We start from the raw sequence: 20,572 nt of genomic DNA on the forward strand, positions 1-20,572 counted from the left end.
GGATGCAGGGGGTTATTTCAATGTTCTTTTATCTGTACAGACTTACTTAGTGACCGAGTTTGTGGTCAATTTTGGAGAACGTTCAATGAGGTGCTGAGAAGAAAGTTTAATGTTTATCTATTAATGGAATGCTCTATAGGTATCTATTATGTCCATTTGGGTCATAATGTTTGTGTGCTCCAGTATTTCTGTTTAGTTTTTGTCTGGATGATTTGTCCATTGATGAAAACAGGGTATTGTAGTCTCTTGATATCAATTTGTGATGGTCAATTTGTGATTTAAGCTATTGTAGTGTTTCCTTTACAAACATGAATGCCGTTTTGTTTGGGGCATAGATGTTGAGAACTGAGACATACTCTTGGTGGATTTTTCCTCTGATGAGTATGAAGTGTTGCTCCCCATTTCTTTTGATTAATTTTTGTTTGAAGCCTATTTTGTTACATATTAATCTAAGAGTTAGGAAATACAGTATTTGAGAGATGTCTTTGGACATAACCTATAGGATAAGCAAGTGACATCTATGCCCTAAATTAGAAACAGAGTTTTAAGAAGAACAGAAGCCCAAAGATTATGAAGAGGTTTGGCTTGTCTAGGATATAGAAAAGAAACAAATAAGATTGGAATCTAGCATATCACAAAATGGTGAGGGCAAAATTAGCAGTGCTCATAAGTATATGGTAAAATATTTAGTAGAGCTGAAATGATTAAAAGAATTTCCATTAAGTGAATTTAGTAATTATATTAATATTTCTGAAAAATCAGACTCCTGCTGATATTTAAAATAACAAATGGAATATGAGTTCAGAGAAAGAGGAAGGAAGGTAGAAATATTAATAATTCCAATTGAGATCCCATTGGACTAGGCTTATGACAGGGATAACAGTGAAGATTAGACAGAGCCTTTGGAGAAGTGATATTAGAGATACAGGATCATTAACATTACAGGGAATGCCCGTTCACTTTTCCAGAGATAGCAGAATAAATATTTATGATAGCTACTAAATGCTCTCTGTGGCCATATACTCAATGCTATTGGCTTGTTCCTAACATTTCCATATTATGACACTGAATTAGAAATCTAAATAAGAATGAAGTATAGTAAATTCTTCCAGCTCCAAATTAGAAGATTTATCTAATTTACTTTCTAAAAGTTTCATTATTTTACTTTGATATATCTTGATAAAAGACTTTTTCTGTTTGTTCCTTCTTCTCTTCCAATCAATTTACTTAGCCACCTACTATAGATCATATAGAGCCACCTACTATAGATCGTAATCTATAAATATATAGATATTAAGATGTTAAATTAGGATTAACATAGTAAAAATGGTGATCTTACCAAAAGCAAACTACAGATTCAACACAATCCCCATCAAATTATCAACATAATTCCTCACAGATCTGGAAAGAATAATACTCAACTTCATATGGAAAAACAAAAAACCCAGGATAGCCAAAAGAATCCTGTACAATAAAACAAGCTCTGGAGTCATCACAATCCCAGACCTCAGGCTCTACTATATTGGTACTGGCATAAAAACCGGACATGTGGACCAATGGAATTGAACTGAAGACCCTGACATTAACCCGCACACCTATGAACATATAATTTTTGATAAAGAAGCCAAAAATGAACAATGGAAAAAAGAAAGCATCTTCAACAAATGGTGCTGGCATAACTGGATGTCAATGTGTAGAAGGCTGCAAATATATCCATATCTGTCACTATGCATAAAACTTAAGCCCAAGTGGATCAAATACCTCAACATAAATCCAGTTACTCTGAACCTGATAGAAGAGAAAGTAGGAAGTACTCTTGAACGCATTGGCACTGTAGATCACTTTCTAAATATAACACCAGTAGCACAGACACTGAGAGAAACAATCAATCAATGGGACCTGTTGAAACTGAAAAACTTGTAGAGCAAAGGACACGGTCAACAAGGCAAAGCAACAGCCTACAGAATGGGAAAAGGTCTTCACCAACCCCACATCTGACAGAGGGCTGATATCCAGAATATATAAAGAACTCAAGAAATTAGACATCAAAATGCCCAACAGTCCAATTAAGAAATGGACTATAGAACTAAACAGAGAATTCTCAACAGAGGAAGTTCAAATGGCTGAAGGACATTTAAGGAATTGCTCAACATCCCTAATTATCCGGGAAATGCAAATCAAAATGACTCTGAGATACCACCTTACACCTGTCAAAATGGCTAAGATCAAAAACACAGAAGACAGCTTATGCTGGAGAGGATGTGGAGCAAGGGGAACTCAACTACACTGCTGGTGGGAATGCAAGCTTGTACAGCCACTTTGGAAATCAATATGGTGCTTCCTTAGAAAATTGGGAATCCATCTCCCCCAAGACCCAGCTGTAGCACTCTTGGGCATATACCCAAGGAATGGTCAATCATGCCACAAGGGCATTTGCTCAGCTATGTTCATATCAGCATTGTTTGTAATAGCCAGAACCTGGAAACAACCTGGATGCCCTTCAACTGAAGAATGGATAAAGAAAATATGGTACATATACACAATGGAGTACTACTCAGCAGAGAAAAACAATGACATCATGAGGTTTGCAGGCAAATGGATAGATCTAGAAAAATCATCCTGAGTGAGGTAACCCAGACTCAGAAGGACAAACATGGTATGTACTCACTCATAGGAGGATACTAGATATAAAAAAAGATGACTAGAGTGCTACACAACTCCAGGGAGACTACCTAGAAAATGGGACCCTAGGAAAGACCCAGGGATCACCCAATGGCAGAGAAATGGATGAGATTTACATGACAGCTTGGACAACAGTGTGAGTAATGAAGGGCAAAGTTTGAGGGAAAGAAAGCTTAGGGGAGCAGGAGATCCCAGCTGGATCAAGAACAGAAAGGGAGAACAAGGATTAACAGACCATGATAAATGAAGACCACATGAGAACAGGAATAGGCAGAGTGCTGGAGAGGTCCCCTGAAATCCACAATGATACATCCTCTGTAGACTGCTGGCAATGGTCAAGAGAAAGCTTGATCTGACCTAGTCTGGTGATCAGATGGCCAAACACCCTTACAGTCAAGATGGAACTCTCATCCAATAACTGATGGAAATGGATGCAGTGATACTCAGCCAGGCTCCAGGTGGAGCTCCATGTGTCCAATTGTTGAAAAAAAGGAGGGATTGTAACAGTGTGAATTGTTGAGACAAAGATTGGAAAAAGCACAGGGACAAATAGCCAAACGAATAGAAGCACATGAATTATGAACCAAAGGCTGTGGAGCCCCCAACTGGATCAGGCCTTCTGGATAAGTGAGACAATTGAATAGCTTGAACTGTTTGGGAGGCACCCAGGCAGTGGGACCCATACCTATCCTTAGTGCATGAGCTGGCTGTTTGGAACCTTGGGCTTACACAGGCACACTTTGCTCAGCCTGGAAGGAGGGGACTGGACCTGCCTGTACTGAATCTACCAGATTGAATTGAATCCCCAGGGGAGTCTTGGCCCTGGAGGAAATGGGAATGGAGGGGAGGGGCTGGGGGAGAGGTGGGGGGGGGGACGGGTAGGGGAGGACAGGGCTACCCATGGCTGATGTGTAAAATTAAAACCGTAATATAATAATAATAATAATAATAATAAAAGAGGTGAAAAAAAGATGTTAAATTAGAATTAGGTAATGCTTGTCATTTTGAAATTTAATTAAATAGTTACAATATACCATTCTCACTTTAACTTATTGCATTGAGTTTTTCCATATTATATCAAATATTTAAATTTGTACTTCTCATTTATCAAATGTACTAATTTTTGCTTCTAAATATATCTTTATTTTTAGCTGAATAAAACCATATATATATATATGTATATATACTGTGTAGGTTAATATTTCAACCCTGTACATAATATCTAACTAGATCAGTATAATTTACAAATCTATCACCATTTTGGAGAAACATATTTATTATGATTAATAATTTATTTGTTATTAATTTTATTTTTACGTATACAAATTTATGTGGTACATTGTGAGAATTTAATAATTTAGCACACATATTTGATATACAATGATCAAACTGGAACCAAGCCTGGACAATGAGAAATAGGTATAAGTTAATATTTCTACTCAGTAAAACTAATGTCTAGTTTATCTTTGACGTGCTGTCTTATTTAGGGGTTCTGTTGCTGTGAAGAGACACTATGACCACAGCAACTCTTATAAAGGAAAACATTTAATTGAGGTGGCTTGAATTTCCAGAGCTTTAGTCCATTATCATTGTGGCACATCATGGTGGCATGCAGGGAAACATGGTATTGGAGAAGAAGTTGAGAGTGCTACATCTTGACCCACAGACAACAGGAAGTGGTCTGCAACACTGGGTATGGCTTGATGATATATAAGACATCAAAGCCTCTCCACACAGTGGTGCACTTCCTCCAACAAGGTCATACATACTTCAACAAAGCCACACCTCCTAATAGTACCACCTCCTATGAGCTTACAGGAGCCATTTCTTTCAAACCAACATATTCCACTCACTGGCCCCATAAACTTGTATCCATATCATAATATAAAATACATTTAGTCCACCTTCAAAAGTTCATACAGCCTATCACACTCTCAACAATGTTTAAAATCCAAAATTCCAAGCCTCTTCTGAGATTCATACAATCTAACTGTAACACACTATAAAATAGAAATAAAAAACAGATCACATACTTCCAACATATAATGGCACCATACCAAAATGTAGGAAATGGAACATAGTGAGGAAATACTGGAGCAATGCAATGTTGAAAACCACCTGGGCAAACTCCAAACTCTGCATCTCCATTTCTGATGTCAAAGCATTCTTCAGATCTCCAACTCCTTTCAGCTTTGTTGTCTGAAACACACTTCATTCTCTTGGGCTGGTTCCACTCCCTGGTAGCAGCTCTCCTCAGCAGGTATCCCATGGCTCTGGCATCTCCAACATCTTGGGATCTCTGAGGCAATACAGGCTTCAGCTTCACAACTCACACAATGAACTCTCTAGGCTTCTTTTCAGGGACACCCCTGATACATGCCTGGCACCAGCAGCCTTCCTTAGTTGCTGAGGAAGATTCCATAATGCCTTTCTTCTACCCTTGACTCTAAATCCAGAACCACATGGGTGAATCTGCCAAGTTCTGCTGCTTGCTGTTGCTGGAACATGGCCTCCTTGTTCAGTTACATTTTCACCAGCTTTCTGGTTTTGATGGTTTCCTTCACTGCCTAAGTTTTACTGTTCTGGAACTTACTCTATAAATCAGGCTTCCCTCAAACTCAAAATCCATACACCACCACATTCAGATCTAAGCTGTTCTTTAATTACTTTTCATAAGTTGGAAACTTCACTTGGTGGTATCTTGCTCTGAGATCACAACTCCGTTTATTCCATTTCTTAATCTGTTTATCTTCTTGAGCACAGGCAGGACTTAGCTCCATTCTACTTCCTGGTGCTCTTTTTCTCTTCATATTGTACATTTTTCTTGCTCAACTTTTTCCTTTTCATTGTAAATCTTCATTGGTATTACCACTAACCTCCACATGGCAGAGTCTATATTAGGCTGTTTTGAGATTTCCTCTGCCAATAGAATCAATCCAAAACTCTTTACTTTGGCCTCAGCAGACTTTTTCAGACAAGGGCAAAAAAGCAGTAACATTCTTCAGCCAAATATCACAAGACCAGGTTCTAGGTAGCATACTAACATTTTTTTCATCTGAAACCTCTTGATCCAGGCACCTACAGTAGAAATCACTCAGCACAACTGATTTCCATGTTCTTACGAGGATAGCCCATTAAACAGCACTTGAAGTGTTCAACTGATTTTGTAACCCCCAGTCCCAGATCCATATTCCTTCAAACAAAATCATGATCAGGCCTATCACAATACCCCAGACACTCGTACCAACTTCTTTTCAATTTAGGGTATCTATAGCTGTGAAGAGACACCATGACTACAGAAACTCTTATAAAGGAAAACATTTAATTTGGTGGCTTACAGTTTCAGAGGTTTAACCCAGTGTTCTACATGGCGGGACATGGCAGCACATGGTGGCATAGAGGTAAACATGGTGCTGATGAAGGAGTGGAGAGTAAAGAAGCTACATATTGATCCTTAAGGAGAGAGTTAGTGACCTTAGAAAAAGGGTGTGGTTTGAACATAAATGAGACCCCAAAACCTGCCTTTACAGTGACTTACTTCCTCCAACAAGACCATAACTACTCCAACAAGGCCACACCTCCTAATAATGCCACTACCTATGAGCTCACAGGAATCATTTATGTTCAAATCACCACACATATCCTAAGTATTTTAGCAAAGTTTGTATCATAGTTCTATATAATAGCTTATTTTTACCTCAATTACAAAATTTATATCCCAGTAACAACTAAGAAGAATTATGTGATACTCAGTGTTGTTTAAATGGACTCATAAATATAGAACATGCTCATCTAATTGGGTATGACTTCCTTTGTTTCTACCTACCACATTTTGTATTCTGATCATATTCTAGAATGAGGTAGAAATGAACCTTTAAATGTAATCTCTATATGATTCAGGTTAAACATACTTGTGCATTTTCTTTTTTCATGTGTTAGAATTTATATATGTCTGTGCATCTATATTTCTGTATATTTGTAAATGTATACATGGTGTTTGGATACTAATCTGCTTCTGACAATTTTAATACAGGAACATAAATTTATTTATTCTACTAGACACAACCATTTCTCATGATTATTCCATTTATTATATTCCTTGTGGAACAAAATGATTCTGTTAATATATATGGATTGATATTCATTCTTTCACCTCGTTTTAGTCTGTTCACATAATTGTCTACAGGGAAGCCTCTTGATTACTACCTGTTCACTTCACATGCTATTTAATTTGTATTGATATACCACATATTATTCTACCATGGAGAGGCTCTAATATATAAAAAGGTTTTGTCTAGTAAGAACATAATTCTTATTAATGAAGTACTAAATAAAATACAAAATTTTCTTCTCTTGCCTTCTCATAAAAACCATTCTCCTAAACCATTATACTCTTGAGATCCTCTATCTATCCCTCTACCCCACCCCCAACCCCTGCACCATTCCCTCAACCATCATACTCTTAAGATCACTTGTCTGTCCCTCTTCCCTCCCGACACCACCATTCCCTATTCTTGCCATTAAGATGACATTTACTCCACATTCTTTTTCAAATTGGCTGTTTCCTTTAGTTTGGCAGAGTGAGTAGCTCAGAGGGCACTGAGGATATGAGAAGTTGATATTAGGGTATTTTTCTTATTCTCTATATACCAATGTATATTTCAGTCAGAGGACATGATAACTCCTTCAATTGTGGAACCCATATAGAAAAATCCCCTTCTTGGAGGCTCAGTGTCCCAGCAGCGAAGTACTTTGTGAATTCCACTCCTGAGAGATGATCCCAGTTATTGGATACTTAAAAAAAGTGTTTATTAGTTCATTGAGAATTTCATAATATGTGTTTTGACCAAATTAACATTCTTTCCTAATTCCTGTCAGATCTACTCCATCCCATACTCACTTAACCTTGTACCCTCTTCTCTCTCTCACTCACTCACACACACTCTATCTCTCTTTATTTAGTCCAATTTGTGCTACCCATTTGTTTGTGTGGCCTTCTACTGGAACATGGTTGATATATCAAGGGCTACACTCTTAATGAAAATTGTCTCTCCGTCTCCCAGTATCTATCAATTGACAATAACTCCTTACATAAAGGTGGGATTTATGTATAACTTCCTCTCTCCATATTAAAATTTGTTCTGTCACATGATGTGACAACTACTATAAGTTTATAAGTGAGGTTGCCCTGTTCATGTAATCCTCTCAATATCCCTTTATTTCTTTTGATGCTTATTCCAGTAGCTATAATTTCCAGTAATGATTGGTTTGAAGATTGATTCAGCAATTAAAATTTAAACCTCAAGTGATAACTAAGTTTTCACTTCTTGCATTTCTGGTGCTTCAAGTATTTATGGAATAATTTCAAAATTAAGAAATTACAAATAAAAGCATAATTTATTTCTCCCAAACATATTATCATCCATATTTCTGTAAATGATGTCTAAACTTCTAAAAGCTTAAGTGATTTTATGAAAGTAGGACATAGACAGCTGAGTCCACATCTAAGCTTTTTTGAAATGAAAAATACAGTTTCCTAGTTGTTCCACTCAACAGCCAATATATATAAAAACAAGAAGCCGTCTTTTTACATCATAAAATTTTGTGAGTGTCTTACTAGTAAAGACCATTTCCAACACCTATACTGATTCACTTTACACTTAATTCTCTATCCTGATCTATGTGCATCATAATGATATAATTTAAATGGTTACCAAAACTTCTAGCATGCTACTAATACACATTTTCTCCAAACCACTGCCACAGGAGAAAAAACTGTTTTCTAAAATTCACATACTCACATTAAATTAAATCATTCTGTATGAAATCTATGATCCATCCAACATATATTCTCTCATCTACTATTATGCCATCTGAGATCTTCACTACATTATAATGCCTCCATTCACCATCACCATTTACAAGACCCCTCTGATTTTGTTTATGAATATTTATATAATACCCAAATAAAAGTATCTGATTTAATTTGAAAGAAACACATTATTTAATTTAATTTTAAATGAATTTAAACACTCAGTCTTGGGCATGGACCTTAGTGGCAAACAGCATTTGCTTAGTGGTCAAAAGCAGATAATATTCCTGCAGATGACCTGAAATCAGTTTCCAGTGCCCATGTTGGGTAGCATACAATTGCCAATAACTCCAGCTACAGAGGATATGATGACCTATTCTGGTATCCACAGGCACATGTTGCATAGACTTACATACACAGACACATATACATACATACACATACACACACACAGGGGGAGAGAGGGGGAGAGAGAGAAAGAGAGAGGAGAGACAGAGACAGAGACAGAGACAGACAGACAGAGAGACAAAGAGACAGAGTGATATAGTTAAAATAAAATAAAAAATGCTACAAAATTACTGAGGTTTAAAACACTGAATGGGCTTTTAAAGAAAAAAAACTGGAAATGCAAAAAATAAGTGAAATCTCAAAATAAATGTGGGCATAAACTCTTAAGTAAGATAATACTTGTTGAATGCTGTTCTCCATTTCCAGTATTTCAGTATGAAATTTTAAAAATCATACTCTAAAATACCTTAAGAGGTTATTCCATTTTTTTTGTATCTGTTGAGATTTGCTTTGTGACAGAGTATGTGGTTGATTTTAAAGAAGGTTCCATGGGATGCTGAAAAGAAAGTATATTCTTTTGTGTTATGGTCGAATGTTCTGTAGATGTCTATGAAGTCCATTTGAGTCGCAACATCTCTTAGTTCCTTTATTTCTGTTAAGCTTATGTTTGGCAAACCTGTCCATGCATAAGGGTGGGATGTTGAAGTCTCCTACTATAAGTGTGTCCTTCTGTTCATTTTATTATTTTCTTATATTTATTCTATATATTTAATTCTGACCTATCATTGCATTTTACTTTTATTGTGCCATTTAATTTGCTATGAAATCTATCCACTTAATTATTTCAAAGTATTGTATTTTATTCTGCTTTGATGTGTTTTATTATGCTTAAAACATATTACACCATTACATTTTGAGGCAGTATCTCATGCAGCCCAGGCTTCTTCAAAGTTTGTAATGTAGATGAAACTAGTCTAGTACTCTCAATTCTCTTGCCTCCACTTTGTAATTGCCAGGATTAGAGTTATGTATCACCATGCCCAATTTATGATACTATTTTATTTTTTCTAATTCTTAACTAATTTCTCCACCAACAGTCAGGATAAGTATAGGTATCCCATATGTAAATGCTTTTCAAGAGATGTGTACATAAAGAAACTATGAAAGTAACAGATGCCTTTTAGCTGTTTTGCTTGTAAACCTAGATGGTTTTGTTTGAAATACTGGATTTGAACCTTAGTGAAAAATGAGTTGGCTATCTTTTACAGTCTGTATTGTATTATTTATAAATGGCTTTAATAATATCTAAGTAACTGGTTTATTTTTATTAAGTGTGATTTCTCTTATAGTTCCTGATACACATTAATCATATATAAACTGGTAGATCTTAGTAAAATCAGTGATGTTTTCTTTTAACATGAATGTTTTTAGATAATAGTATTGTTCTTTCCAAAACAATCACAAAAGAAAGGTTGTTCTCAATGTGTGATATACTTTCTCCAAATAGAATCTATATGACATTGGGAAAATTACTCAGCCTCTATCTCTAAACCTTACAAATGAATAAATTTACTCAGAGTTTGGTTGAGTTGAACTTAAAAATTTTGATTTTTCAAAATGTGAAATTGAAAAATTTGAAAATAAAATGTTGAATTTTAAAATTCAGTATATCTCATAAATTGTTCTTAATATACCAGACATGTATTAAGTAAGAAGGTGGCTCCATTAGTGCAACCAGATTACATTATATTTCAGGCACAGATATTATTAATACTTAATATAATTGCATTTGCTGACAAATAAGTAAAATATGACAGGGTTTAAATTGATTTAGTTAGACTTTTTTCCACTGTTTAAATTGATTTAATTATTATTCTTTTTCTTTGCTTCCTTTGATAAAGTTTTTGATACTTTACCACCAATGCGCTACCAGGAGACAATGAGTACCATCCGGACATGGATACAGCAGTCAGAAAACAAACTCTCAATACCTCACCTCAGTGTCACTGAATATGAAATAATGGAGCAGAGACTCGGGAAATTACAGGTCTGTAGGCATTTGAATATCATAAGCAACAAAGAACATGTCTTATTTGTCAATTTTTTTCATTATTGTTGCATTAAATATAAATAAAGATAATTATGGTGGGAATCATAGGTTAGTAATTGAAAAAAATGAACAGGAGAATTTGAGACTAACAACATGACTGTTCCTTATTTCTATATATAAACAACTTCATAAATATATATATGGATGGATATTTATATTTATAGTAAAAGTATTACCTTTAGAATAATTGTGGAATAAAGCTATAATTTCCTTTTAAGTTTAATGTACACTTTAAGATATCAGTATGAGTATTAAAATTACATCATATTATTTTGTCATAATTACGTATTTTATGAATCCTGATATCTTTAAGCATAGGTAAAATCAATGAATTTATATAATTTGTTAGAATTTAATTGTAAGATTATGATGAAATATTTGATTATGAGTAGGTATAACAGCCTAAGCCAGAAAAGTTTAAATACTAATATGAGAAATGCATGTGATATGAGGACAAGTAAGAACTATTTTTTTGTTGATTCTAAAAATGCCATGTTATGTATTCATTCTTCTAAACTCTGAAAAAAATATAATATAGTTAGAAATTAAGGTATTGTGTCTATATTTTAAGAATTAAGTTAATAAATATACCATTACATTTTTGCTATTTCAAGTGTCTTTAAAAATGGCTATGTATTAGTTCTCTATGAAATAATTTGAAGGCAATTTCATTTAAATATTTTCTTATGTATAATCCCTAATTGTAGGCCATTTTCTCTATGATAAGATAGAAAAATAGCAGTAGGGTTCCTCTTTCTACATATTTGGTGTAGTAATGCTGATGTTCACTTGAATGTGTGACCCACAGAACTAATAAACTTCAGAAAAAATGAGCCTATAAAAATAAAGCAATTACAGAGTAAAGAAAGTACAAAACAAATCTTGGATTAATGACTAGAAACTGAAATTAGAACAGAAAAACAAGTTAAAGAAGAGCAGTCAAAGGGCCCTTGGGAATGTTTAGGGAACCTGTGTCATAAGGGAAAACATAAATTACTATGTAAAAGGAAGTTTTTTCAAGAATTTAGAATGGTGAAAATTTTAAATATCTAGTAGTGAGTCATACATTTCAGTAAGATACAAGAACAGCCAATCCAAAAACACCAAAGGAAAGAAAAATGACACAAAGACATTTTTTTTCTAAATCCAGGGAATAATCTTCAAATGAAAGTCACCAAGGAGATAATAAATGTTGAATAATTTTATGACAAGTTTTAAATGCAATTCTAAAGGATGAAGTATAGAATGAGACATAATCTTTCCTAGAACATAGTATAAGTCAGAAGTAGAAAAAAATCTCATTTAATTATGGGAATTTAATTTTTTGAGGAAATCTCTTCAGTATTTTATATTAATACATAATTTTCATTCAATTGTACATATGAACATAATTTATGAAAATCTGCATCTTTACAAAAAATTAGAATTATGTTCAATGATACAAATAGATGAATGTAAACATAATTCATAAAAGTGGAAAGTTAAAAAATAATTATAAAACTTTAATTTATATTAGTACTCAGCTATTTTGATAGCACGTTCAAGTTTTATCACACATATACATACAATTTAGTGATAATTTTAAGAAGGAAAGTTGAATATTTGCTTATTGCAGTTTCATTATAGGTGAATAAAATGCATTACTTATATAATAAACATAATTATTAATATGTAGACATTCAGTAAAATTGGGTATACTAAATTTCTGGCTAAATAAAATATGATTTGGAATATATTACACATTATTTGTAAGAATATATGTAGACTGTTTTATCAGAAATTCTACTTTATATCTTTATGTATACTTTCAATTAATTTCTTCTTGATGTGGGATAAGCTCATCAATTATGCACCATTTAATGTAAGTACACCTCATTTTTTAATTTTGAGGTTTTGCAAAGTTCTTTGAAAGAACAAGAAAGTGGCTTCAACTATCTGAGCACCACTGTGAAGGAGATGTCCAAAAAAGCACCTTCAGATATAAGCCAGAAATATCAGGTAGAATTTGAAGAGGTTGCGGGACGCTGGAAGAAGCTCTCCACCCAGTTGATGGAACATTGCCAAAAGCTGGAGGAACATATGAATAAACTTCGAAAAATACAGGTAAGCCTAGATTTTGCTTTTTATATCCATACTTATTTTCCACATAGCAGAGCATTGTAAAATGTAATGGAAAATAGAAATTTGACCCCCACAGTCCATCAAAGACATTGATGAGATTAAAAGTTAAATCTTTCACAAATGAGTATAAAACTATTTTTCCTAACAAAACAGCAGTGAGTTATTCTTCTTGGATTTTGTATAGAATGTAATTGATTGTTTTCACTAGCACCAGTTATAGTTAAAATTCTTGACATAATAATTTAAAACATACATATAACATTAGTTATATTTTCCTTAAGTTGCACACACACACACACACACACACACACACATATATAATTTACCACACAACATACATATATACACATATATTTTATATATTATATGTATAACAAGCATATATTTTCATTACCACATTTCACTTTTGACTTGTGAGTATATGTTTAATTTCTGCTACATTGCCTTCCCTGCAATGACTTCTATTAATTTAATATTTTAGTAGATCTACTACACTAATAACCTAGACTGAATATAGTAATCCAATAATTACATTTGAGTCTGAGATTCTAAAGCAGTTAATTTTACAGGTTTTATCTCTCTTAGATGTGCCTCTCTTCTCAATTGTAAAATATAATAATATGAAGTTCAAAAGCATCATTACTCCATTCAAATACATTAAAACAGTATCTTTACTTCAATTCTGGTCCTGCTAGTAAATTGTTCATTCTTATGTTTTCTAGCTAAAACACTATCTACAGTGCCCAATGTATGGGTGAGGCTTGTCATGAATCCAGGCTTTAAGAAGCAACACACAATCTTGTATTCATGAATATATCTCCTACTATCCTAGCATCTTCTGGTGACTACGTCTAGCTCTGAATCTCTTTCTGTCTATCCTGCTCTCCTTCACTGTACTAACTTTTGTCTTTTATTCACTTCCCCTCAATAAAACAAGCCCTCTAGCATTCTGTTATGTACATTATGATCGGCCAGATGACAAAGGATTTTGTTCGCATGTTTAACATTTTCTTATATGCAATGTCCCTTTGTCTTGTCGGGCATAGTTGATAACATATTAAATATGTATAACTGTGTTAAGCAGTATAACTGGGCAAGACAGAACTCCATTAATAAGGAATAGAGCTAATGAAACACTTATCATTATACAGATGATCTCAACTATACATTGAACTAGTAGAACTCAGTATTAAAGAGGTAAAAATGAGATCCTTGCAAAATTTAGAAAATGCTCATTTAATTGGAATAAGTTCAATATTTCATTCATAGTATGTATGTTTTCTAATAAAATATATGGTTCAGAAATGTACTGTGTCCTGAATGGTCGTGAACGTTTCACTTTTGCATGAGTCATTTCACTTGCAGAATGGAATTAAACACAACAACAACAACAGAACAACATTCGCAAAGGTCTGTTACCAGTTTGGTTTTTTTTTAAAGGGATAATATAATTATATTTCCATCACCCAAACATCATCATAAAAGGGAAGAGGTCACTGGTATAAATTTAGAAAAAAGGATTTGTGTGGAGCAAGAATGAGATGAACCTAGAATATTATAATTAATTCATCAAGGAGTACATGGTAAGACCTTAATGAAGATAAATAGAGACATGGAGGGTAAAAAATACCCCAGAAACATACCAGTAAGGTGAGAGGGCTGAGGTCCTTAGATTTAGTCAAATGCATTTAAAACTGTAGCTACTAACCATATTTTCATCATATTGCAAGAGAAACTTATGTGAAGCATATGTTCTCAATAGATATTTCAGAAAGGAAAAAAAGTATAACTGCACATTTTAATTGAATTATATGTATTTAAGTGACAGATTTACATTTGAAAAGTCACTGAAATGAAGTACATAAATAAATGTACAAGGGGGGAAAGGTGGGAGGTGCTTTCCAATTTACAAATGACTAAAGATATCATTGCCTGATTGTTACTCCAACTGGTCAGACAAAGAAGAATTTAAAAACTTTGTCTTAAATGTAACAAAATCTTTTCTGAATATCTTCAACTGAAGGAACTGTTTAAACTGTCAACTGCAGAGAACAATTCGTGCAAGTTCAGGTTTAGGGACGCTGTAAGACATCATTACATTGAGTTTATTGTTCATTGTTCGTTGTATGTACACTAACGGCACATTATTAGTATTATCATTCGTTGTTTTGTAACTTAAAATTTCTCAAGATGGAACATGATTTAATGTTCTCTAGATGAACATCATAAAATCACCTTCAGTAGTACTTTTTTTTAAAATTTTTAACAGTAACAGACTCCACACACCAATGCTCATTCTATAGACCATAAAATACAGTCTTAGAACTACATTCTTTTCAAGAATAGCTACAGTGAGACATCTCTCAAACATGGAAATTGTTTTCCCGCTTATGTACAAATATATCATCACAATCAACTGTGTTAAGAACAATCAGCACTTAGTAACCTTAAAATTGTTTTGTTTTGTTTTTTTCATTCTAGAATCACATAAAAACCTTGAAGAAATGGATGGCTGAAGTTGATGTTTTCCTGAAAGAGGAATGGCCTGCCCTGGGGGATTCTGAAATTCTAAAAAAGCAGCTGAAGCAATGCAGAGTAAGATTTTTATTGGATGCTTTTCAAATGATATCTTTTATATGGGTAATACTGTTTAGTTAGCTTAGTCACTTGCTGATAGGACAGTTCCCAATATCTGAACACATTTTTGGATGTACTAGCACCTAGTGCATAAAGGTCTTAGATATTGCTAAAAATTCTTCAAGGCCCTCAGAAAAATTGTTTAAGTATCCAAAATATCACTAGTGCCTATATTGCCTATTATTTGGGCCTCACTTAATAGAACTTAACACAAAATTCCATATAATTTAAAGAAAACTTTAAGGTAATTATTTGCTTTTACCATAGGTTATTATTCATATTGGATTGCATTTCAATGGACTATATAATAATGTGTGTGTGTGTGTGTGTGTGTGTGGTGTGGTGTACACATTGCAGGAATGCCAGAGGCTAATATCAAGTGCCTTCTTCTCTTGCTTTCCATGGTATTTTTTGAGAAAGTCTCTCAATGGAACTGTAGCTCATTAGTTGTCTAATCTTCCTAACTAGCAAGCACTGGGTGTACATTTTCCTTTACAAACAGTAGAATAAGTACACACAACACCGTGGCAAGGTTTTTATATGTGTATACATATATGAATTTAATCCTCTTTTCATAGCAACCACTTTGTCCACTGACCCATCCTTCTAAGACAAACTATATATATATATATATATATATATATATATATATATATATATATATATATATTTCTGAAATGTTATTCAACAGACCATTGTATTGCAATATGGAGAAAGTAAACAATCTCTTTAAATAACTTGCTTTTCAAGTAAAAGCTAAAAAATAATCATGCCATCCTATTATGAACAATTATTAGAGTATTCTGTTTTACAAAACTAAAATTACTTTGAATCTATTTATGTATGAAGTGTATCAATTTGACTCATTTTCTAGCAAGAAATATCAAATTTATTTGAAAGTCTTCTTGAGAAAAATATCAAATGTATAGATAATTCCCTCCATCATTCATGGTAAGAACTTCCACTAAATATTTTAAGGACTTTATGTAGATAGATTTATGTTTTTGTTACTCTTTTAATAGTCAAAATTCATGTTGGATGTGGTGAAATAATCATAAAATTTATGGTGATACTTTTTCAGTCATGTTAAACAAACGTTGTTTCCTTAGCTTTTAGTCAGTGATATTCAGACAATACAGCCCAGTCTAAACAGTGTCAATGAAGGTGGACAGAAGATAAAGAGTGAAGCCGAACAAGAGTTTGCATCCAGACTTGAAACAGAACTGAGAGAACTTAACACTCAGTGGGATCACATGTGCCGCCAGGTATGAGCAGTTTAGTTCACTATGGCTAGTTAGTAATTTCTAATGGTCAGCCTTCATCATTATCTTCATTTAAAACTTTCTTCCTGACTATGTTGACTGTCAAAATCACTCTTATTTCAAACAAATTCACCTGTTTCTGTCATACATGATACTATTTAGTCAATATTTTCAATGGTTCCTAATTGCCATACTGAAAAGTAAAATAAAATTTCTAAAAAAGCATCAATTTTATTAATTGACTTAATGAGGATAGAATGTATATTTACATTTACTAGGTATGGAAATAAACTCTACATTCATACCCAAGCTTGCCAATTAATACAGCATTTTGTAGATATTTATTTCTAATTTCAGGATTAAATTGTGGAAAATAAAACACATTTATAAGCAGTGTGTATCAATAGTTCACTCTCAAAACATGACATTTTGAACTAAAACAATGACTGCTTTTAAGTTTAGTAAATTTGAAAGTTAAAGACAAGTTTATTTATGTATTATAGAGGCAAATAGTCTTTTGTTATGTTTAAGTAACGTTCTAAGTTGAAAAGAAATAATGCCAAAGAGTAAAAGCTAAGTTTGAGAAAGGAAAGAATTTATAATAGAAAGTCAAAGCAAATATGTACAGTTAATACAATCATTGACAATTGCTTAACTGTTCTGTTAACTCACAGATGAAATAGCCCTGGGTCAGCTAACTTGTATTCATTGATAGAAGAGTTGCCCAGAGTAAAAGAAAGGAAAACAAAAAAACTTAAATAGTGGATTATATCTCTGAAAATTTCCCACAAGGCCTGAATGAAATGTATTAGTTTTAGTAAGAACTTAAACAGAGGACTAGAAAGAATACAAATATTTTACTGAGAAAAAAGTGGAGTAAGCAGCTGAATGCTACTCAAACAGATTTTCGTATTTTATAGAACCATATTTTTATAACTTTTCAATTCTTCAAGTTTTATTGCTTAAGACCTACTGTCTTCTATAATGTATATTAAGAACTATTAATTAATGTTTTGAATTTACTGACATGTTGCTTAACAAAAGCTAGCCATGGAGCCTAACCATATTCCAGTCCTGGTATTGAATGATGAAAATTTTTATATCCTTTTCTTTCTTGAGATATCACAGTCTACATACACTTCACTGTTCCAGGGGAAACACAGAAATGAAATATTTTCTGTCCTGTATAGAAATATTTGCACATTAGAATGAAAACATGGTGTTTTCTCTTATGTCGAAGGATAATTTGTAGTAGTTGATGATAATTAACAGTCCCTAAATCTGATTTTAATAGTATAAAATGATAAAGAATATACATTGTAACTAAAAAATATCAAAGAAGAAAAGCAACATTATTTGAAATTTCAGGGATAATATATCTAAATGAACAATGTCAGAACTGTAGCTATTTTTTTAAAAAAGATAATTCTTATTAAAGTAGTCCACAAATTATCGAACTATGAGCAAAGAAAATAAGGAATTAAGGGAGAGAAAAAGGAGATTTTGTATGTTTATATATACCTTAAATCACCATAGCCTGTAGATATGTATTAAATTATTAATATGTAATAAAGAAAGATATAGATCAGTTAAAAAATAATTTATTCATTTATTTTCTTTGCCTATTTATTTGACTATTATTACTAAACCTTTATTATAAGATGTAAATTGGACATAAAATGGACATTATACTTACCCTCATGAAAATTCTTATTCTGAGGTCATAGATTAAAGGATATAGGTGAAATAGTACTCAATATTAGACTTGAAAATTTCACAACAGAAGACATGAACAACTTTCTACTTTATGTGTTATGAGACTAGAATACAATATAATCATCTGACACTGACAGTTGTGTAGTTCATGACAAGCAATTTGGTGTTGTCAATGTGTTATATTTAGGAGGAAATGCCATGCTAGAGTAAAGTGTTTCCATATGATCCTTTTCATATAGGAAAACACAAACGTTTTCTAATTTCTCTCTGGTTAGTAAAGCCATGGATTGTTATATTTGTGAAAGATTTTAGAGGCTTTGCTCACTAACAAAATCTTAGGTTACTTATGAACATGAAGAAAGACAAACAATGTTATCTTTCTACAGACTGAGCTCAGTAATTCTTATTGGAAAGACTGTCTCTTCCAGGACACTCATCAGCTCAGAATGTAACTTTCTTTCCTTTAAAATCTTACTTCTGTCCTCTTTCCTCTAGTTTACTTGTATAGTATAGCATAATTTATTTTGCTACAAATATTGACTAAAGTCTATTAGTCTTTTTAATACTCTGTATCTTTAAATGCTTCAAAAGATTCAGGGAAAGAACAGCAACTATGTAAAAATTTAATATCCTATTGGCTTAGGCTCTTTATGGGTTCACTTTGAAAAATATGTGTTTATTAGAATAATTGTCAAATTTACTGTTGATGAGATAAATGTGTGAAAAAATTATTTGCATTTGGTAGATAGCATTATTTAAAATACAGAAACTTGTTCATTTATGGACAGGAACACCATTTAAGGAGTTACACTTGAATGGAAGAGTGAAGCGTTTTACACTAAGTGTAATAGTGTAGGGTACTTTATAACAAGCTATTCAAATATAGGGCATTGTTTTAGAAGTTGTAAGTCTTGCTGTTTTTCTGATAAATGAGTACTGAATTATAGAACAACTTAAATTTTCAGAAAGTGATGTGGTTTTAAAAACTAGACTTTATAAAATGGGTCTGTTGCTCAATGATCCAGGGTTTGTCTACTTTCAGGGAGATCTGGGATCCAATCTCCAGCACTAAAAAAAATAACCAATAAATGAAACAACAACATCAGACATACAATTCAGATTTCTACATACATTATTTAACTTGATTTTCAAATACAATATATATGTATATTTGAGCAACTTTCATTTTACAATAGATAATGGTAGATTTACGCCATAATTTGTTTATTCCCCTATTAAAGCATACCGAGAACTGTTTCTAATCAACTGCTATCCAAGATGCATTGAACAGCATATACACAACTCTATATATTCTGATTTACTCTTAAGTAATAAAAAGAGAAATTTAGATTCAAGAGTAGTAGACTTTAAACCTATTTGACTAATATACTCTCTTAACGTTGTGCGCTATTGTGTATCATCCTCAACAGGCATGGAAACTTCTTTCTGCCTCCTCTCCTAAACTGATCATCTTCACTATTTATTCTTTCCCTATTTTCTAAATGAAAATATATCAATTTTCATTACTTAACAATTATTCATATTTGAACATCCTATGCAAGTACCCATTACACATGTTATACATATTACATAACATCATATACTATGTATATTTGTCAGTCTATCTATCTAATATGTGTCTGTGTGTGTGTGTGTGTGTGTGTGTGTGTGTGTGTATTGTACATGGCCATATATTCTTTTTAATGACCCATATATACATTTTCCACTGTTTTGCACTTAGGCTTATGAGAAATTTTAATACCCATAAGAATTTAAATACTAGTGCATTTAAAATTGCACTCAAAATGTACATAATTATATAAAGTGGCCACTTGTGTATGTCCCAATAAAACTGTTAACTGCACATATTTTCTATTTTTGTTTTTCTCTCTTCACAAAGAGAATTGGCACATAAAACAATAACAATATTATAATATAGGAACT

General features: G+C 32.8%; 1 protein-coding gene across 4 annotated transcripts in view; it reads left to right on the forward strand.

Annotated features, from left to right (window-relative positions):
• Dmd (dystrophin) overlaps nucleotides 1–20,572 on the forward strand; it is a 1,920,150-nt gene that overhangs the window by 583,348 nt on the left and 1,316,230 nt on the right. For all 4 annotated transcript variants that reach the window (XM_036174407.1, XM_036174408.1, XM_036174405.1 and 1 more), the window contains 4 exons: nucleotides 10,684–10,829; nucleotides 12,783–12,995; nucleotides 15,495–15,608; nucleotides 16,760–16,915. In XM_036174407.1, the coding sequence (XP_036030300.1) occupies nucleotides 10,684–10,829; nucleotides 12,783–12,995; nucleotides 15,495–15,608; nucleotides 16,760–16,915 (629 nt within the window). The remainder of the gene's footprint in view (nucleotides 1–10,683; nucleotides 10,830–12,782; nucleotides 12,996–15,494; nucleotides 15,609–16,759; nucleotides 16,916–20,572) is intronic.

This window comes from Onychomys torridus, chromosome X, assembly GCF_903995425.1.
Source record: "Onychomys torridus chromosome X, mOncTor1.1, whole genome shotgun sequence".
In the NCBI taxonomy this organism is placed as follows: Eukaryota; Metazoa; Chordata; class Mammalia; order Rodentia; family Cricetidae; genus Onychomys; species Onychomys torridus.